We start from the raw sequence: 22,710 nt of genomic DNA, 5'->3' as shown, positions 1-22,710 counted from the left end.
CAAAAGAGTGGACAAGAAGGTTAAGGGGAAAACAGGAGGTGGTGGCAAAATGTATGGGAGGAGAAGCACACAAAATGTAAAAATGAAGGTGCTTGAGTCACAGAGGAAGGCAAGAGGAGAAGGTAAGATGGCGTAATGGGGCAAGATGATACTGAGTGTGGTGCCCAAGGAAAGGTGAGGGCAGTAGAATAGGAAGAAACAAAGAGGCATTAAAGGCATTGGAAAGTAGATAAAAGGATATGCGTTTTGATGCACAAGATCAGCCAAGAAACTATAAGATATGTAAGGAAGGGACGTAACACACAAGTAGCTTTGGAAGGTTGAAGATAGCTGTGGCACTGCCATTTAATTTTTTTCGCAGGAGGCCAAATGGGTCGAGGAGCATGGAAGCACTAAGAAATTTGGTGGAAGTCTGCTTGTGCAAAAGTGGGTGAGGTTTATTGTCCATTTTCTGTATTTACTGGCAGATACATTAGATAGATGGCTTTTTAGCAAGTCAGAAAATACATTGCCATCTTAGAATCAGGAAGGAAATGATTCCCCCTCTGCAGCAAGTTAGAGAGGCTTCAGATGGGGTTTTTGCCTTTGGATCACCTAGCAGTTATGCAGGTTATATGGATGTGTGTCTTTTTTCAACCTAATTTATGTTACTATGATGTTGTCATAAGGGTACCTGAAACCTCTTGGGAAAAGCAGACAGATGCAAAACCTTACAGCCTCCTAAATGTTATTTTAAGAAAATAGCTGGGACTGTTAGTTTAACAAATCACAGATGGCAAATGGTTGCCTGTTCCTTATAAGAAGGCATAGCAGATGGTACAGTATATAATATAAAGTCCAATTGTCCTGTACAAAGTCACATATACACATTGCTCACCAAAATGCAACTGGATCTAATTTTGTTTGTTTGGAATGGGCCATGCCCAAGATAAAGGATTAGCTGGGAAGCAGGTGCAGTTGGCATTTCAGCTAATAATTGCAGAACAGAGAGTATCCCAAGGCAGCGTCTGGTAGCATGCAAGCAGTGAAGTCTATTACAATTATGGAGATTATATAATCTAATTTTGGAACTGAAAATACAATGTATGTGTGCGCCATTGCATTGGTCAGAGGTTCCCATACATTTGTGACAGAAAATGTTTTTTTTGGATCTGGTGAGTGAGGAGCCCATATACTGTGTTTGGATTTATGGGCACCAGGTCATGCTTTAGAACAGGGGTGTCCAAGGGCCAGAATTGAAAGCCACTTTTGACGACTCCCCTTTTTAAAGGACATGTAAAGCCTACATTTGCCTACAATGTATATCAGTTGGGCATGTCTCCCCCACCCAAATGGCATCATTTGTACTGAATATATCCCCTCCGTTTGCCAGCACCATCACATTTTCCTAAAGCAAATAGCAGCTTTCACCCAGTGGCCATTTTTCCTCTGATACATAATCAGTTACATTTAAATCTGCAAACAGCATACACACACACAAGTACCCTTATTCAGTATACATTTCATCAAGAATACAGGCTCACACAGGCAAAACTGTCTCTGAGCTCAGGAGAGGAGGTTAAGAGAAAAAAATTGAAGCAGACAGCTAGAGCCGAGTTTCTATGGGAACCAGCAATGCCATCTCTTTACTGGCTGCTAGACTGGGGGGGCGTGTTTAGTAATCTGAGCTTAGAACAACTGAGCATGCCCACAAGCCAGAAGTCAAAGCAAATTCCCAAGGGGGGGGGCGAGTGGGTTACAGGAGAAGAAGGTAATCTAAGTGATTAAGGCAGTGCTGTCCAACTTCTGTGGTGCCGAGGGCTGGAATTTTTCCGTCCTACGTGGTGGAGGGCCAATAATGAAAGCCAGTTTTGACCACTCCCCTTTTTAAACCACACCCACTTGAAACCACACCCATGTTATCACATGACCATGCCCATATTAATGGTGGTAGTACAGCAAAAACCTGCCATACTCTGCCTTCCCTACCCTGTCTGTGTGTGCCATACTCTGCCTGGAACACACAGGCAGCATAGGGGAGAGCATGGCACACACAGGCAGCATAGAGCAGGCAGAGTATCTATTTACAGCTTACACAAAGGTAAGCAGTCACAGCAGCCAGACAGGTGGGGTGCCACACAGAGAGGGACAGCAGGCCGCCAGTTAGACAGCACTGGTTTAAAGGATTTGTTTAAAGTAATATATGGAATTATACACCTGAAAAAGAAACACCATAGTTTATGAAAACATTCCCAACTAGCATAACAGGCTCTTCAGGCATTAGGGTCTGTGATTGGTTGGTTGTACAAAGAAACCACTTTAAAAGTCAGCCCCAAGGAACTAAACGGCAATATGTATCAGCCAGACATCTAGATTTTACAATACATGTGACAAGACTGAACCCTTTTAAATTTCAAAGAAACCTGGAAATGTGAAATGATGTTTGCATCATATATTCTTTGTTGCATAGCATGTACAAAAGTAATTGATGGGACAAGTTGGTTTAAGTGTGTGGTTTTCAATATTTATCCTAACTATACAGGGATGAGCAGATCACATTACAGTGACTCAGTGTCTTGGAAATTATTATAACAATGACAATTACATCTGAATTTCATATCATGGAAGTAAGAAACTTTCAAGATATCAGCTTAAAATGCTGTACTGTTTCTACAATAATCAAGTTTCTGTTCACTGTCCCCCTCATCTCTCTCTTAATGGTCTGTGTCGGAGTCAGTTGTTTTGAAGTACATTTACCTCTGATACATTGTCTAGGCCAAGGGAAGTGCATCTTATTTTTATGGGATGAAGATTATTTGACACTTTCATAATAGTTCCCCTTAAGTCTTGTTGGGACAATGACATTGTTCATTGGACAATGAGTTAGTAGGAAGAATCAGGGCAGGATTGGAAATTTACCACTAAATGATGTAGGTCCAGTGTCGGACTGGCCGACAGGGATACCAGGAAAACTCCGGTGGGCCCAGGCGTCAGTGGGCCCTTCTGCCTCTAACCATTTGGTCTTTCATGGCCATTCCCTTTTATTGCTTGGAAACAAATAGATTAAAGAATAGATTATAGTATGTAAAGAAAATAGACTAGTGAAACAAAGAGGTTAAATGAGAAGAAGAAATATAGTTTGGAGAATGGGCCTGTGGTTTGAGGTTTTCTGGTGGGTCTCTGGCATCTCAGTCCAACACTGTGGAGGTCTCTATAAAAATAAATCCTTTAAATCAGCTCATTATGTGATGTGGGAAACCCTGCTTCATCTAAATAAACCATTTTCATAAAAATAATCTTTTTAGTAGTATGTGCTATGGGTTAATTCTTAATAGAAAATTGCCATTTTAAGAATTAAGGGCCACCTCATGGGATGATATGATTCAAGGTCCACAAAAACAAAACAAGGGCAAACATACATGTTAGTCAATACATCAGCCAAAGAATGGACAGAGCTCTGTATTTTACTCCCACACTTCTTTCTGTTACATTTAGAGCTGTATTATTTCCTGTCAGGTGATCTCAGAGAGAGCACACAGATCATCACAAAATGGTGGCTAGCGGGAAAAGATGTAAATGGCCAATATTTAGGGGCTGATCTATCAAGATTTAGAGCTTAATATATAAAAACTTGCCTAAGTTCTATTCATTCTTATGGGATTTTTAAAAGCGTATTATTACTATGTTGAGAGGTAAGAATATGTTGAGGAAACTATGACTGTGGTTGCCAGGTGAACCTAAAGTTGTAACTGTCTTTGTATATCTTGTCAGCAGTTTTTTCCTGCAGAGTAAAAATGTTGGCCAATAACTTACACAATATGGCTGCTCAATGCCATAATGAGAATGAAAGATAAAATCACTGGGAGGTAACAAATTGTTATGCACCCTCTAGTAATTCTAGTCACTTACCTTCTAGCCTGGTCTGTTGCTCCTTTTCTTAATAAATGAGTCAGCCTGGTATACTGCTTGAGGAGTGCACCACAATCTTATCCATGCTCTGTGCCCATTGAATATGGGCGTAAGTGCAGTACAGAGATCAACAAAGGTCTGCTCTGTGCAAGTGCTGACCCAGGGTGGTGCAAAAGTGGCTTTGAAACAAGAACACAATGCAGTGTTCCTTTGTACCCTGTGCTGGTACATTATTTTAAAGAAGAGGAGTGCCAGCTTGGGGCAGCAGGTAAGCAAATAGAATACCTTTAACAGTTGCCAGTAATAGTGTCCATCACTGAAGCAGAGAATAAAGTGAGGGAGGGGTTAATTGGATCTACAAGTCTAAAGGGGAGATTTCCTCTCTGTGGGGATACATGTAATGTAAAGGTAGTTACATTATTTTTCAGAAAATCAGTGTTTATGCAACTTTTCTACAGAAGCCCAACTAAATGAGCTTGTGTCAAAAAGGGGGCAATCTCCTCCTTTCAGTATCCATCTGTCTAGGTAAGTATAAAACATTATGGATTACTGCAAAATGTGTTTTTAAAGAAATCTGAATACAAAATAAACATCTCATAACTTGCATGAAACACACTTTATTTGGCTGCAGAAAACACACAAGCTGTGGAATGAACACAAAGACAGCAGCAGTGGGAGTCACCATATTCCAATAATACTAAATTCCCCTAGCAAAAACTTCAGAATAACATAGAAAAGAGACTTGCAAACCCTGTTACTACAAACCAGCAGCTTAGACTCCACTGCCTTGCTCCAACAGTATCATTGCCTATAGTTAAACCAGCCTCAGTGCCCAAAATCCTAGGCTGTCTATACAGTATGGACGGTTTTAATACTCTGTAATCATGTCCTCTCGCCTGCAAAAGTAAGGGGGGAATTCAGAGAAAGGGTACAGTGAAGCTGGGTAGGGCAGTTAACATGTCATGGATAGTTTCATGGAATCAGCTCCACCCCAGATCTATAACCTTCCCCATGTTCCCTCAAGGACAGCCCAATCACATCAGAAGTGCATTTAAGTGAGATTACTCTGGCTATTTGGCCAAGTAATTATTGACATTTCCCAATGGCACATGGTAGAAATCTATTACATTCATCCATTACATTTCTACATTTATACAAGCTGTAAGAAGGTTGTTTAAAACAGAGATGTCTAACTCACTGTTTTCTGGCTTTTTTTTTTTTTCAAAAAGCCTTATTGGGTGGGTGGTTTGCAAGTTTGACATCACAGGTATAGTATAAAACATAAACAAGATCGCAAAATCATATGGAACTTTCCATAGCTGAATGAATGCAGCTTAACAGTCCATCCATCCTCATAATTGGTATATATCTAGTGATGAAATACATTATCAATCCTGATCTGCATACACTTGTCTATGGCATGCATATATCAATGTCCTGGTATCAAATACTCTCCAGCGTAGGAGTTTAGGAAAAGGGTGGCATCTTTGCCACTGAGGCCTTTCTTCACCATGGAGCACTGATGAACAAAGCAGTGCAAATACTGGATGGCATTTGGCTTGGAAAGTTAGTGGTTAGACACAAAGAGGATTACTTTCCAAAGGCTTTATTACATCGGAGCAAATTGCTATTAAGTGGTCAAGATGATGGACCAAAGGCCAAGTGGAGGAATGAATGGGGCTAGACAGATAAAGGAAGGCATACGTAATGCCTGGATCACATCAAATGAATCTGTGCAGGTATCATTTAATGTCCCATTGTGCAAATGACTGTTACTTGGCACTGTTTTAACAGCATAGAAAATGCGAAAACAGTTGTTCTACTACATAAACATGAGATGTGATGGGTGTTGATTTGCTAATACATCAATGCTGACTCTCCAGTAGACAAGAAGAGATTGCAGTCCTACCTAAAAAGACAAGGAACAAAAACACCTCATCACGGAAGTTCACTTCAGAATCCAGACATTTTTTTTGGCACAGAAAGTTCATTGAATTTATTGCTCTGGTGATGGCTATGCGGACTATTCCTCCCTAAACACAGGATACACACTTAAATGTACACACTGGGTAAAAGGCAAAAAGGCAGCCTGCTGAAAAAAGCCACCTGTACTTCCTATAGAGGTCTCATGCTAATCTCCCAATGAGTAGAGCCAATGTCCCAGCAGTCTACCAAAGTCTGCATGGAATGAAAGAAGGTTGTTGGCACAGGATTCCTGCTCTTATATTAATATGCTCACACAGCATTGACCAACAGGGTAGAAGCTAAAGACTGGGAACGGCTGTATTTCTTCCTCTCTGTGTTTGTGCCATTTCCAGTCTTTGTACATTCCAATGAGAGCTGCTTCATCTTGTTGTCCAGGACTGGCAATGCCATGGCTTTCCTGCTATTGCTTTTACTGTTATTATTGTTTATTCTGTCCTGGGCTGCATTCTCTGATCCTTCTGCTCTGTTTCCTAAAAAAAAAGAAACAAAACAATTCTAGAGAAAGGCAGACATAGACACCTAACAAAACAGAGATTGCCCCTACCACCAAACCAAACACAGCATGGACATGGGAGTCCTGTGGATTTCTGAAATTTTAATCTGTTCTGGCTCCTTCTTTCCATTCCTTACCCAACTTGTTTTTTTATCCAAAGCTTTACATGGGCCCCTCTTCCAATAGAAAGGAGAAGAATTAATTTATCACAAGTGAGTAACAAAGTTACTTGCTAACGTGCATTCCTTCTTTTCTTGGGGAAAAAAAAACCCCCTTTAGAATTTGAGGACATTTCAGTGTGACATTAGTATTACTATGCATTAAATTATACATACACAACACTAGTATAGCTCAGAATGTAGTGTAGAATGGCAGCACAGAGAGCTTTTATTTCCAATTCAGTGCTGACTGAGAGTTAAGGTAAAAAAATTGGCAGTCATAATTCAAAGTACAAAATCATCACATCGCTGCTTGTTAAACTATCCAAGAAACATTAACCACCGCCAAATGATTAGTAAACAAATTTACTAAAAGTGGATTTGCAGATAAATTTGTAATGCCCAGTGGTTTTGCCCTTGATCCGCCCCAATCTCAAATCAAACCTTCCCTCCAGTTTATCCTCTATCCCTAATCCCCCAAATCTGCCTCTAGGCTCCAAAAAGCTTATTGGGCAGTTTAGCAGATTTTGGCGCAAAACTGCTTGTGTATGCCGTTTCGCAATGAAATCAGCTCCATGAACCTGCATCCAGGCTGATGCAATGTCTCTGCATGCAGGCAAATCAATAAGCTTTTTGGAGCACAGGTTTGGATTTTCAGTCTGCATTGATCCGCAAGAACAGCCCTTATTGGCAGTGCCCTTATTGTTCAGCTGGAAATTCTATCTAAAAAATACAGCAAACCTAGAAATAACCATGTAACATTATTGTTTCCTGTTAAAGCTGCTCAGCTGTGAGCAAACTGTATATTAATATGATTTTATAACTTTTATGGTAATTAGGAATAACAGAAGACAGATATAGTAAATGTGCATTGTATAAGTGACAAGCTGTCGATAAGCAGCTACTAATATAAAGCAACATGAACCCCTATCTTACCTCTTTCTAGATCACACTCCGGGGAGGAAGCCCCACTGCATTCACTTCGAGGGCCTAGTACTGGTGAAATCAAACCAAAGTCGGAAAGAGACAAAGGGCTTGATAATTCCAGGCTTCCGGGTCGAGGGGCACTAGGAAATGAACTTGGAATCTCAGAAGGGCTGGTTGGGCCAGAGCTAAAGCTAGACAGAGACTGGGTTTCAGAATCTTCTTCAGAGACCAAGCTACTGAGGTTGTCCTCATCAAACACCTCTGATGTCACTGCAATATATATAAACACATTGGCACTGAATGTATTCACTTTGCTTGTTCCTGTACAGACTGTCTTAATTCCACAGACATTTCCAAATTAAAAGTTCAGAGAACTAGGAGGTTAGAAAATCAATGAACTAACATTTCTGGTAAAATAAAATGAATAACATTACAAATATAACATGGAAGGATGGTGTCCAAATGAAGAATTTATCAGGCATTCTATTGGCAAGATGTAACATTATCCTAGCATATATATGTGTTTTTTTTCTATGAACAATGGAATGCCCAGCATACATATCTGGATTAAAGATTTGATTTACTAGTAGTTGTTCTAGCACCACTGTCCCTTCAGACTCAGTCAGTACTGGTATGATTAAGTTCTACCATAGTGGGTGTTTTTGTGGCTCTTGATGTTGAAAGGATCAGGCTGTAATTGCTGTATGGAAAACAAAGCACTGGAGCTTTGCTAGGTCAGCCAAATTCAGAAGACAAAGCACAGCCAGTACTCAAATGAAACACTATCACATTTCTGCAAACACAGAAGCAATGCCAATCAAGCGCCAAGTCCACCATGTCCCTGCCTTACAGATAGATTACATGCAGGCTTTATCTAATTGTAAATTCCTGGGGGTTTTTTGCACAGCTCAACAAGTAATGACAAATGATTTTGGAAGTATACATGATCCTAAGTAAGCTGCATGAACCCATAATGGTGTCAAAACTATCCCATTGGGTTTATTTAATGTTTAAATGAATTTTTAGCAATTTAGCCATCTATTTTGCATAATAGATCCAATACCTGTATGTTTATATATTTATAGTGCTACTTATTCATGCAGAGATGTACATCAATATAGAGTTAAATATGCATAATTTTCAGGTAGGTTGCTACAAGCACTCCTATTAGCCTGACAACACTTTCTGAGAAGGCCTGTAGTTTGTAGGACTAAGTGTAAGAATCAAATCAGTCTTTTCTTATACTGCAAGTAACCATTTGTGTGCCGGTTCAGCTGATCTTTCTACATGCAAGTTACCAGACACTTTCATTTCAGTGCTGTAGACATAAGGTTTGTAGTACATAAGGTTTGTAAGGCAGTTTAAATCCGGTAAAAGCATAGGTTATTTTTACTCTTCTCATAGCTAACAGCCCATCATCAGGCAAAATGTTACATAATGTGCATGTGTCCTGGTACCCTGAACTCCAAGATGTGCAATAGTATAATTGCTTAATCTAAAAAACAGGCAGAATAATATTTGCAGAACAAATCCTATATATTCAGCTCATGTTGACCCTAGGGGTGTTCTACCTCTTTAATAACAGGGTTGGATTACTGCATCTGAAGAAGTTTGCTTTAGTGGCAGGCAGGAAAAGCAGGCTGAAAAGGGAGACCCCCCTGGATATCAGCACTGCCATCCCACCAGTGCTCAGCGAGATAGGCAGCCTAGCTGACTTGTATACAGTTTGCTACCCATATGTACAAAGTACTTTCCCACAGCTGCTCATTGGAGACTGTTCTCCATAGTGTGGAGCTGGTGCCAGGGTGGAAACAAGTTAATAATCCATGCCAATCACTTGAAGGCCAACAAAACTAATTTCTGAACATTGTCTTAGCCCTATACACCACTAAGTACTGTACTATAATTTTTTTTAGAGAAGTTACCCCAAACTATTGTTGGAGAGAACACAAGACTGTAATTGCAGAGAAACACAAGTTTAGCATTCAACTATTAAAATAGATGTTTTTATTACTGTCAGTAAAATATCTACTCACTGGATATAGCATCTGAGTCCAGTTTGCAAGCTGAGAGGTCTTCAAGTGAATTATTGCCTTCAGAGCCTACTCCTCTCCCCCTGGGGCCCATAGCCGATGTTCTGCGTCTTTCATGAATCTCATCAGAGATCATCTCTAGGTTTTTGAGGGCAGTCTTATATTCTCCCTTTGCTAGAGAGAGTTTGGCTTGGAGTTCATCCACTGTTTTTTTAAGTTGCTGCAAGATCAAAAACATGGCATATTATTGGCTTCTTCACTCTTCTTACGCAGGGAAATCCTATGTAAAGCTTGTGTTCCTAGTAATACCCTTCTTTTTTAACCCTTACAGCACCATGCCAGCCCATCTTATTGTTATCTAATATATTTAAATTTCCATAGCATATTGACTGTCAATATTATACTTCCCATTGGGAAGGGCAGATTTAGTGATGTTTTCTTGTTCAGAGTTATAAATAATCAGCAACAATTGTTTGTATCCAGGAAGACAAAATCAAGTGTAAACAGATCAGGCAAGATCCTCACTGGAGAATACTCTTGTACCAACCTGCTCGTGTGCCCTTAAGGACCTAAAAGACATTTTATTGTACAGCTATTAATCCTTTTCTATTGTTGCTGGACCACAGTTTCCATTATGCTTTAACCCAATAAATATGGGGGAGAACGCTGGTAGCAATGTGCTTTAAAGGCTTATTGGCTATGTTCCTTTAAATTATGATAGCTTCAATTAAGTAAATTTAAGAAATAATGAAACATTAATCTTAAAATATTAGAAAAACCAATATTCTCACATGATGTGCAAGAGAGATGAACAGTGAAAACTGCCTGCTTACCTCAAGCTGTAGGTAATACTTTGCCTTGAGTTCAAAATACGGCCTGTGTAAAAAAAAAAAAAAAAAAAGGCAGTAAGGTTAATAATATCCAGCTGCTGTGATACAAACAGACAATGAATAACAGCCTCATTTAGGTCAGGTTCAGAGGCCATTTAGCTTTGTGCGGAGTATTCCAGCTTGCAGGGATAACACCATGATAACAATAATTGGTATGTGAGAAGATGTCACAGCCTTGTGCTGATAACCATCATTATTTAGTTACACCTTTCCCCTACAAAACACTTAGTAGAATGCCAATATCAGTCAGACTATTCCTTTTGTACAAACTTGGTTTGTGAGCCAGGAAAATACTGCCATGTGTCTTCATAAGTAAGTATAATTACCTACTGCTCTGGACAGCAACATCATCGGTCCTAGCTCTGTCCTTGTAAATGCCCCCATTAAAGGGTAGCTCGAGTGGAAAAAGGGCAGCCATTATGTAAAGCTCTGTACAAAGGGCCCCAAAGCTTGGCATGTAATAACTGTTCCTGTTGCTACTTGCACATAATAATAGAAAAATATAGAGATATAGAAAAGTCTATATTTATATAAAACAGTGTCTTTACACATGTCATATATTTTTATTGAGATCTTCAGTGTTCGTAGGCAGGGCCCCTGTAGGCTGATCTCCCTGAAATGCCTTTCCACCAGCATTAAAGTGAATTGCTTGTGGAAAGGCATACACGTTTCTTTTTTCTTCAAGTCGTGTAACATTTCCTCCTACAGGCAACTTTGCATGACTTTGGAAAACAGAGACATGTATGCCTTTCCACTAGTGATTTACTTTATTGCTGGTGGAAAAGCATTTTAGGGAGATTAGTCACCTGTGGTAGTCAAGATTTTCCACCGGTGACTAATCACCCTGGGGGCCATTGCCCACAGAACTAATGTAAAAGTTTTTGTTCCCATTGTTATCAAAAAATGGCCTCTTGGGCTACAAGGTGCCATGACCTACATAAGCTCTGAGCTCTTGCTTTCACTAAGTGCAGTGGCAATGAATATGGTGTTCAATTGCACGGCTGGGAAAAACATCAGCAGATTATTACAAACTCTGTAAGCAAACAGTTCATATGAACAAAAAGCAGAGTTTACTGGGAAAAAGAAATATAAATAGCCTGCTCAGAGCCATGCCTGTTCATATAAGAATAATCATCATGTGACCTGGGCAGCTAATTTTAGCTGGTAAATGCAGCACCTGCTAATCAAATAGACAAACCACACACAAATCCTTCAGCGAATGCACATTTTATTGACCTTATCACCTAGTCAAAGGAAAATTATCTTTATAAAGTATGCTATATTTAAGCGCTAGGACCCAGAACATGCAAAAGGAATTTATTTTTATAGGCTGTTAAATTGTATAAATTGCTTTATGTATGTGGATTCAATAGGACTACAACACATATCACCTTAATTCTTTGCCCTGGTGTAATCTGTCAAGAGCAAAGCACTGACCTAGCAGCAGGTCATTTCCTATGCTAAGCGAGTAAGGAGCCTGCCCCACTGGCCAAGAACTCAGAAACAATGCCACCCCTGCAGCAGAATAGAGGAGCAACTTTATCAAGTCCTATATAATACAATATAGGTTTAATACAGCTAATAATAAGGTAGAAATCTGAAGGAATGGGCATGCTGATGTGTATGTATTATCGCAATATTGATGCTTAAATAAAGTTATAGAATTAGTATAGTAGAAGTAAAGCTCTGCAATCACACCAGCCAAGGCAGGCCCATAAAAATCATTGTTCACAACACATTGTTTAGTGTCCCTTAGGGCTTACTTTGATTTGTTGATTGTTCTCTTTAGTTTCTTCTCCAGCTGCTTCATCCTGCCCATGGCTGCATTGTATTTAGCAGCCGTCTCCTTATGTACCAGCTCACTGCGCGTCTTCTTCTGTTCCTCTTCCATCACCTTGTAAAACAAAAGAGGTGCACATTTATACAAAAAGGCGCATGAAGGACTGGGTCACCCTGATCCATATCAGGTATTTTTAGCAACAGGTCAGAAACTTTTCCGGATCATGTGTTGGACTTATTTATCTCATTTTTAATAAACACTTTGTTCCACATGCGATTTCAGACTCACGTGGAACAAATTTACAGATGTGGGTGTGCTCAATACTAGTTCAAAGCTTCCTCTGGGGAACAAAAGGGCAAGGGACTGGCAAAAGTGTGTATAACAAGACAAGGACCAAATAAGGATGCTATAAATTTAACATTACAATGTGGTCTGCAGAGATCGGCAATTAAAACTGCATAACAATAACATTTGGTAAACTGCGGCACTTGTGTATGTAAATGGCACTGTGACAAGCTTGGGCATGTAATTTATTGATTTCATTAATTTTGCCTGCCACACTAATGGTGCACATCACAGACATTACCAGTTTAATGCTTAAACTAAGTGTAATCTTCAACAAATAAGTTTAAGTAGGGTTTCATGATAACTTTATGAGCCAGCATATTGGAGAAACTATTAGCAGGTCTGTTTCACTCACATAACCTTTGAGCTGAAACAACAGTGGATTCCAGTAAGTTTACTCTTTAATGGACTGGGACAGGGCCAGAACTAGGGGTAGGCAGAAAAGGGCACCTGCCTAGGATGCAAAGGGGGGGGGGGGGGTTAGCGCTAGGCAGGTACCTCTTCTGCCTACCCCTAGTCCAGATTCGCTCAACTTCAGAGTTGCTTTTTTATCACCAGTTTTAAACATCATCCCCTTTTACCAACAGCTGCACTAATAAGTGTAATAAGTGCAATGAATAAGGCCCTGAAGACATACAGTTGCTGAGGTGGATCTCCAGTATAGACAAAGTAAGCTGAATATCTGTATATTGTGTAAATGTCTATGGCCAGCTACAGTGGATATAAAAAGTCTACGTGCACACTAAGTGCACACTTATGCAACCGCATTATTTTAGTTTCTTTGGTTTTCTTCCCTCCCCCTAAAAGATTTCAGTTTGCTTTTCAATTGAGTGGTACAGTATATAGGTCACATTAAAGGTGGAAAAAGTTCTGAAATGATTTATCTTTGTCTCATTTTTGTACAGCACAGGAACCTGACATTTTATCAGGGGTGTGTTGACTTTTTATATCCACTATAGATATCCCTAGCACCATCAATGGATTTTTGATTATAAAGGAAAAGCCCACAAGTAAAAAAGGCATCTCTGTTTTTACCTAGCCTCTGCTAAGACTTACCCGCTGTGTGGCATGGTTCAGCATTTCCTGCCAAGCTGAATCAAACTGGCGTTTGTCATCTTCCAGCAGCCTCTGCTCTGCCAGAGATATTGTTTCCTTGGCTGCCCGCAGAACTTCTGTGGCACGCTGGAAGTCCTGGGTGGCTTTCTGTGCTTCTAGCTGGGCCTGAAAATGAAATTTAAAAAGGTAGGGATATTGCATATCTTTGCAACCATAAAAGAGCTCAAATACAGAAATAAAACACACCATTTTTTCAAATTAAAGGCTGGCAGATTCGGTAACACACAAGCACATGAGAAAAGGAGTTTTTCCTTATATTCTTTATAGTGAGAGGCTTGGGTTTTCTTATCATTGTAAAAACTATGGGTCAGAGCATCAGCTAAGAAGGCACCCTTAGGCTAGGGCCATGCCAGGCAGATTCTCGGCCAGCGGATAAACGCAGGCTGAAAATCTGACCCTACACTTCTACCAGCTTTCTGATGTGCCTGCACCCCTTTGTAGCAGATTTTGGCGCCAAAATGCATGCTAAAGCATTTCTGTACCAATAGCTGCTCTGTGTACCTACCCCAAGGGCTGACACATAGTTCAGGGTAAAGGCACATCAGAAAGCAGTTAGCACCGTAAGGGTGGATTCTCAGCCTGCATTTTTGCGATTGGCAACAAAAAAACAGAAAGCAAGAATCTAAGGAAAAGAAAACACTACCAGGAAATGTCAGCCGTTGTGGCTTGTCAGCATGTACTATATGGCTCAGCTCACTGTATTGGGAAATATAATTTCATCTGCCAAGGGGCAGCAGGTTAAATGTTCCTTGCTGGCAAAAAAGAAAAACCACAGAAATTAAAACAGGAAAGGAGAACATTTTCAAAATAATTTGAAAATAGCGCTTTCCAGTTTATATTTACTAATATCAATATGTCATCTCCACACATTTCAGTGTGTTTATTTATATGTCACCAATGGGACTTTTTTTTTTTTTTTTTTTAAAGTGTAGTAGAGCTTGGGTCATTAAGGATAAGGCTATGACAGTGTCTTATTAGCAGAACAGTAGCAGTTTTATTTAGCACACAGATGGCTATAAGTGGCTTGTCAAGGCTACTGCACAATGTGATTATCTAGTATACAGAGAGATCAGTAAAACCAGGCCAGACAAAGGACTCTTGTCACAAAATATAGCCATCATTAGAGACACAGATAGAAGAATATTCTTGTGGGTGTATCTCTATAGACAGAGGAGCAGTCTACCTAGGAGGACAAAGCCTGCCGCAGGGTGTTGTTTTTTGTCAGGGGTCATTCATTTTATGGTTATTTATCCATGTTCAAGGCCTTTGTATCAAACCAGTGAAGCATGTTCTTATTCTCTCATTTCTTTTGTAGTCACCACAAGGCAAGCTTGTCGGAGAACATTACATAAAGCCTACCATTCTTTGTTTAGATGTTTTTATGCATTTCATCCAGCATTTTAACATTAGCTCTCTAACCATCCCTATACACCTATATTTGTAAGCAGTGCTCTCAAACCTATCCAGGTAAATCATCTGATAATAATGGAGGTGCAGTCCAACTGCCTAAATAACTGGATCCCAGACACGGACATCACATAGCTTGTAAAAAACTAGCGCTACAGATGAAAGCTATGGTTTATGTTTTAATGAGAGTACAATGTTTTTGACTGATCTCACTTGTACTTTACTTTAGCAAGTAGCTGCTGTAATTTTACTTAAAGGGAAATTCTACCAACTACTGAGACATTTGCAAACCAATAGACCCTTCCATGACTCATATTGCTGTAACACATTTGTAAACTGAAAGGCAGGGTGCAAAGTGCAAAAATGAAAACAATTTACCATATTTTTTTCCAGCCTGCCAGGTTTACAAAAATTGCCACAGATCTCTGCACTCCTGAGTTTAGCAGCAAAGTGTTCATGAGGGGTGGGAGGCACCTAGGTGTCCCATTCCTTACTCATCCTTGTCATTCAGTCTCATTCGTTAGGGAGTGTCAGACTGCAACAGGGCCCTGTACTTGTATGTATGTATAACTTTATTTCTAAAGCGCCACAAGGGTACGCAGCGCTGTACAGTCTTACAGAATACAAAATTACTCACAGGGAGGACAAGTGATATAATAAATACAATAAATACATATATATATACACATATATATACAAGGAAGAGTGGAGCACACCCTATAAAAGTTCAAATGCCCTGGGTGCTGGCTAAAATGAGACAATATATGAACAGAGAGCCGCACACACAAGGACTTGAAAACCGGCCCTGTACTTACCTCCTGCTTCTTTGATTAGTCTTTAGGGAGTATAGCGCAAAGTACCCTCATGCTTTGGCTCATGCACCTTTTTTGTTAGTTTATAGTGCAGTGGCAGAAGGGGAAGCGAAAAGGAGATGTCTGACTGAACAATCAGAACAATAGAAAAGCCATAAAAAGTATGGCACCTTGTACAATACCCATCTGTTCAGCCTGCAGGCTGATGGCTAGGAGAGCACATACACTTGCCTACAGTATGGCATCCTTAATAGTTACACCACTGAAATGGTGTTTTATATAACTATTTTTTTTTATTTTTTAAATTGTTGATTTGTTGTGTATCATTATAATTTCTGGGAGAAAGTGTTAGCTAATAAAATGAATTTAAAGTTTATCTACACAAGTCACTAAAAGCATTTTTACAACATTTAAACACTTCTGCAGGTTGTGCAAAACTGAAAATAGACCATCAGGTCATCAGATGCTATTGCTTTAGACTCAGAGGAATCCAAGCAAAGCCCCACTTAGTGACATTTTTTAGTAATTATTTGCAGCCACCAGATCTGAGGTAGAATCTTGCTTACTTGTGGCCTATGGGCCTTTAAGGGGAAAAGTAATATTTTATATTTGTATAGCACTTTGCGGTACAGATTGTTTTAGAGTATAGAGCATACACTGAGAGGTGTATTACAGCATTAATATTATAGCCCCAAGCAGAGCAGGGAGGCAAGTGTCTCTAAGCTCGTTGTTTTCTATGGTTCCAGTGGTCTCTAATGCACTGAAGTACAAGAATAAAGCATAATAAAGTTTCTGTGTAACATGAACCTGATGTATGTGTAACTTTCCAAAGTCGCACAAAGTATCCTTTCTGCAGGCACTTCACACAACTTCACCACCGGTGATTCCCTATATGGCCAGTGGAAAGGCATTTTGGAGAGATTAGTCACCTGCGGTAGAAGACCTATCATGGGAGACAAATCTCTCCCTGGGACATTACCCTTAAAGGGTATATTTCTGAAGAGAATAAGAGAGTGTTCCCTACAGAGGAATTCAGGAATAGAATTCCAGAGGTAAGAAGCTGCAAGGAAAAAAAGGTCTTGGACAAGAGTTGGCAATCAGTGTGGCTGGTGTAAAAATATGGTGGTAGGGGCAGACATAAATGTTAGCAAAAAGATTTTGTATGATGTCCTTTGTTTAACAGACAGCAAGGACAGGGGGTTTACCAGAAGATGAACAAATTCCCTCTTGAAGAGAGCAGGAGCATCCTAGCAGCAAACACTAACTGTAGGGGAGAGAGGAGGAGGTTACAATAATCTAAACTGGATAGGATAATGGCATAGTTTATATATACACACATACATACAAAGCTGCTGTGTAGCCATAGGGGTAACTATTTAAGCTGGAAAAAAGGAGAAAAGGCACAGGTTACATAGAAGATAACAGATAAACTTTATAGAATACAAAGGGATCTTCACAGCTTATCTGCTATGTAACCTGTACCTTTTCACCTTTTTTTCCCAGCTTGAATGGCTTCCCCCATGGCTACACAGCAGCTTTGTTTATATAAACTAGTAGTCTTTCTAAAGCAAACATACAACTTTTAACACCACAGAGCTACAGTACATTATATTTTAAATACTTTGAAAATTTAAAGTAATTTTTTGGTGGTGCCGCTGTTCCTTTAACAATGTTACTTTCAAAGTCTCTTTTATATGCACTGTGAAGCCTGCAAAACACACCTCTTTTCCCATTTACAAGGTTAATAAATGACAGAACTTGACTGTGCTTTTTTTATGTAATTGGTAATTGTTCATTTACTCTAAACGTCAAAGAGTTCATCAGGGTATTTTGGGCTAGAAAATCTAAACTAACAGTGTTACAGAGACAATCCTGTAAAAAAAGCAAGATTTTCAGTAAAGCAAGGGAGGAATCATGGATATAAATGTTCAGCAGTGTCTTTGAGATGGCTCACAAAAATAAGAAAAGCAATACTAAAGGTTATGTAACTAACATAGTACCATAGTAAGTTAAGTTGAAAAAAAAACAGATGTCCATCAGGTTAAACCTTTTATGCATAACCTGCCTAACTACTAGTTCCAGAGGAAGGCTAAAAACCCTCTCTAATTTGCCACAAATGGGGAAAAAATTCCTTCCTGACTCCCTTAAATAACCCTGTATTCCCACACTTGCTAAAAAGCCATCCAACCCCTTTTTGAAGCTATCTAATGTATCAGCCAGTATGACAGGGAGAGAATTCCACAACCTCATTATTCTCACTGAATATTTAGACGGAACCTCCTTTTTGTTATTGGAATGGGTGCCCTTGCTCTTACTAACCTCATCATAGAAAGCAATTAAATTGGTCTGACATGACCTGTCCTTCATAAAGCCATGCTGATTACTGCTCATAATGCCATTCTCCAGAACATAATTTTGTATTTGATCCCTTAACAAGCCTTTAAATAACTTGCCCACCACTGATGTCAAACTTACTGGCCTATAATTGCCAGGCTGAGATTGTCATCTTTTTTTAAAATATAGGAATTTCATCAGCTTTCCTCCAATTCATAGTCCATACCAGATGAAAGTGAGTCTGAGAATATCATAAATAGAGCAAAATCAATCAAATACTCAATGCACACCTACTTACCACAAAAAAGGCAGCAAAAGGTATGTTTAACATATAATGCTCTTTATATGGTAAATATTCACAAAACAGTAAACACAATTACAATGCATAATATAGGACAGTTGGACAAAATGTAAATTGAGTAATTGTGCATTGAGTAACTGATTGATTTGCATTAATATTCTGTTTGCCCCTATGTAAGCTTGGGGAAAACAGATATTTTTGCTTAAGCAATTGTGGGGTGACCTCCAAAACCGTTTGTTTGAATATCAGAAATAGAAGCCTGGCTAGCACTGAACTAAGCTTTCTCACTACCCGAGGGTGTATTCCATCTGGCCCGGCCCTGGTGTCTTGTTCACATTCATTTTGAGTAACCCTTTATGTACCATATCCTGCTTCAGCCACCGACTAGATTGAGCTGAGCCAACAGTGCAGCTATTGGGCGGGTCTTGGCACTCTGGCACCTCTATTCTGTACACTGAAGAAAATAACTGATTTAGCACATTTGCCTTTTCTGTATTAGTTATAACAATATTGTAACCATAATTCATTTGAGCCACACTCTCAACCCCGCATCTATATGCAAAAACTATTTGACTTTTTATCCAGCAATTCTTTATTGTTTGTTTTGCAAATACTATGTTACACATTGCATATCCTTGGCTGCATTAACAGGAAGAACTCCAAAACAACCTGATACCACCTGAGGCTCAAGGCATTGACTTTAACGGCATCCGCTTGCCACTATTTTGACCCAAAAAGTATGTGTTTCTGAGCTGGCAGCCAACCCTTCTATGCTGCGACATGCTGATGCCATTGAAGCCATGAGGAATAGGCAGCAACTGATATCATTTAACTTCCTATTACAGCTTTTTTTCCCTTCAGTAATAACCAAAAAATACCAGCATGAGTCATTTAAGGATATTTTACATGTTCACATTAAAATAACAAAAGGTTACTGCAATGTGAGTTCCTTCCATGAGATACATATCAGTTGTGTCTGCTCTCCAATAATAAACTATTCTTAAGGATTGCTTGGCTACAAGCCACCAAACTGATTTGCACAGAGTGGTTCATTAGGGGAATGCAGAAAACGTCCTTGGATAAATGTACACATTGTGAGCACAAGTGTGTGTGTGAGTGCTCCTGTAGATCAGACCAAACAGACATGTACAGAGAAACCAAGATAACAATTTATTGTAACTTACAAATTAACAGAAGGCATTTAATGGGCAGAAACAACATACTTTAATATATTTACATGCCAATGTCAATAGTTCTAATTCATATTCCTGGTATTTCATAGACAAGTCTGTATAGCTTTAGATCTCGAAACCAAATCATATTATGGGTCTATGTAATATTTTATACTAAATTAACTGAGAGATTGCAGTACATAGCAAGTAAACAATTCATAAATATATCCTTTTTTTGTGCAATATATAACTGGCAGGTTAAGAAGTTCCTTTAAATATTATTTCTATGAGCAAACAATTTATTAGGGTAATTAGTTGACTCCATGAGCAGGACAAAACAGTTCTTTAAGTCTGGAGCACAGAATGAATGAAAAAGTAAAACATTTGTTTTTTTTAGAATAATGAAACAGTTATATATACTTCTAATTTAGAAATTGAGCAATATAGTTTGGTTTTGTATTAAAGAAGAACTTTCCAACCAATGGCCATTAGGCTGTTATGTAACTACAACATATTTCATCTCCTTCATGGCCTCCAATTGTCAGTGAGTGCAAATGAAGAGCTGCAGTTTTGGTAACACCAATAGAAAGTGTTACCATCACCATTCTGATCTACAGTTGCCATTGTGGACCATGCAAGCTGCAGACAAGTGAGATATGCCTTCTTCATCTGCCCTAAGGGCTGCTTGGTTTATAAAAAGGACACACCCACAAATGAAAGCTAATTATCAGCAGTACATTTTTCTTGAATCATTTTCCCCATGCATACATTGCACTTTTGGCTTTTTCAGGAAAGCCAAAAGTGAAAGCACGGATATCCATCAGCGGACATAGTGTGCAATGCAAACAGGTCAAGTGTCAGCTATTAGTGGGTTTCTCTTAGCAGCCCCAGCACAGATACCATCACATCACACAGCTACTAAAGCACACAAACATGTACACTCTCTCTTAGTCTCTCTGCAATTCTCACTGAATATCACAGGCTTAGAGAGGAAAACAGCAGGAGCATTTGGTTTTTATATTGCTCTACACTATATAGTTGATAGTTTGTTTTTTTATATAGTATCTTAAAATATGTTTTTGCATTTTTGGGGAAGGAAGTGTGTTCTGCAAAATGCATTAAAGCTAGACCCTGTTACCTGCAAGTGGTTATGGGGAATCTATGGACCAATGATCACTAAGCTAAAGGTAATAAATAGGAAAGGAGAGGTATGACTAGGGCATAAAGAGCGAGTAAACATTAACGAAAGTCAGGTCCATATTTTCAAGGCAAGTAGACAAGTAAAGATTATGCTTCCCAACACTCCCAGAAAGCACTCAAAGCTCTGAGCGGCGTACCCCATATTAATGCCAGACAGAAAAAAAACACTAGTTCCAATAGGACAGAGTGAGATGCAGGTGGGTTGCTTCAAATTAATAACAAGCAGATGTCATTTCAACACCAAGTGCCAGAAGTGATGCATTGTCAACTAAGAAATGTTCTACCCATCTAAAACAAATTATAGGAAGCAACAAAGCTTTAAAAAAATACCTGCCCCACTACATTTACTGGTATCGCTGCATGTAAAACAAACTTTACATGCAGCAATCCCGGGTAATTACAAAAATATGCCTGCTTACTAAAATCGCAGGATTGCCAGGGATCAGAGCATGTAAAGTGTTTTAAATGTAGTGATTCCAATGAAGGCAGAGAGGCAGGTATATTTGGATGCTTTGATGCCTGCGGAAGAGGATATTTTCCATGGTTGTCACCCTGGCTGTCATTGCCCTTAAGAATCCAAGCTAAAATGGCTCTGTTCCTTAATCGCAGGATTTCTGTTTATAAAGCTGATACTTGAAGACTACAGTGCAAATGAATAAAAACACTGCTAGAGTGAAAAAAAACTATTTCACAAGTTTTGGATGAAAATAACTGGTATGTTATTTCTGTGGTACCTGAAGTAACAATGCTGCCCAGCCAGTGATTGATCAGTATTGTGTTCAAACTGAAATGTACCTGTCTGGCAACTTTTCGGGCTTCCCAGTAAGGTTTAGAATCCTCCACAGCTTTCCCAATCTTCTTGACCATCTCATCGAGTTTCAGGGTAGCTTCAGTTAGTACGGAGCGGAACTTCTGTCTGGCATCCTGCAGATAATTAAACATAAAGGCAGTCATGTAAAGGAAGCAAAATTAAACTCTTCCTTCCTGGCAAAACAATGCCTTGTATAAATGTGTTATAGGCTACTTACATGCATAATGACAAGCCTTCATGAACTTAACTAAAGCATACATATATTCATAACTCAAAAGAAACATAACTGCTGCCATATTTTATAATATACATCAACAATGCCATAACTGCTAGAGTATAACATCATTTCTACACATGATTTGCCATTATCCATAGATTATAATGATCAGTCCACATCCAACTTGAACTTAGAAAGAAAATTTAGGATGTTCATCCTTTTGGACCTTGAACTGAAGATGCACAATAGATGGAAGGCCATAGTTTCAAGATATAAATCATACAACCTGTTTTTAATCTGACAGATCACCTAAATTCAAACGCACATTTTTCTTCTTTATAAGCAACAATGGAACAATGTGTTTACTCAAAAACATGATCATGTATAAAATCAAAAACATGATCATGTGAAAAGGATATTAAAGTAACGGTATCCCCAAAAATGAAAGTGATTTAAAGTAATCAAAATATAATGTACTGTTGCCCTGCGCTGGTAAAAGCTATTTGTTTGCTTCACAAAGGCTACTATAGTTTATACAAGTAAACTGCTGTGTAGCCATGGGACAGCCATTCAAGCTGGAGAAAAGGAGAAAAGGCACAGGTTACATAGCAGATAACAGATAAGCTCTGTAGAATGCATGGGTGTTGTAAAGAGCTTATTTGTTATCTGCTATGCAACCAGTGCATTTAGCCCTATTTCAATTTGAATTACTGTCCCCATAGCTATACAGCATCTATATTGGAGTTTTTGAACCAAATACCCCAGTTGCAACAGTGCAGGGGAACACATCATTATATTTTAATTATTTTAATAGACTTTAATTTTTTGGTGTTACCTTTT

General features: G+C 39.0%; 1 protein-coding gene across 1 annotated transcript in view; it reads right to left on the bottom strand.

The window, feature by feature from the left end:
* Window positions 1–4,485: 4,485 nt before the first annotated feature.
* The window catches only part of sh3bp5 (SH3-domain binding protein 5), a 40,378-nt gene continuing 22,153 nt past the window's right edge, over window positions 4,486–22,710 (bottom strand). The window contains 7 exon segments of the mRNA NM_203882.2: window positions 4,486–6,344; window positions 7,462–7,722; window positions 9,489–9,705; window positions 10,319–10,361; window positions 12,139–12,269; window positions 13,557–13,721; window positions 21,638–21,766. Of these exon segments, the coding sequence (NP_989213.2) occupies window positions 6,124–6,344; window positions 7,462–7,722; window positions 9,489–9,705; window positions 10,319–10,361; window positions 12,139–12,269; window positions 13,557–13,721; window positions 21,638–21,766 (1,167 nt within the window). The 3' untranslated portion in view covers window positions 4,486–6,123.

Source organism: Xenopus tropicalis, chromosome 6 (assembly GCF_000004195.4).
Source record: "Xenopus tropicalis strain Nigerian chromosome 6, UCB_Xtro_10.0, whole genome shotgun sequence".
In the NCBI taxonomy this organism is placed as follows: Eukaryota; Metazoa; Chordata; class Amphibia; order Anura; family Pipidae; genus Xenopus; species Xenopus tropicalis.
This window is presented reverse-complemented; position numbering and strand designations above follow the sequence as displayed.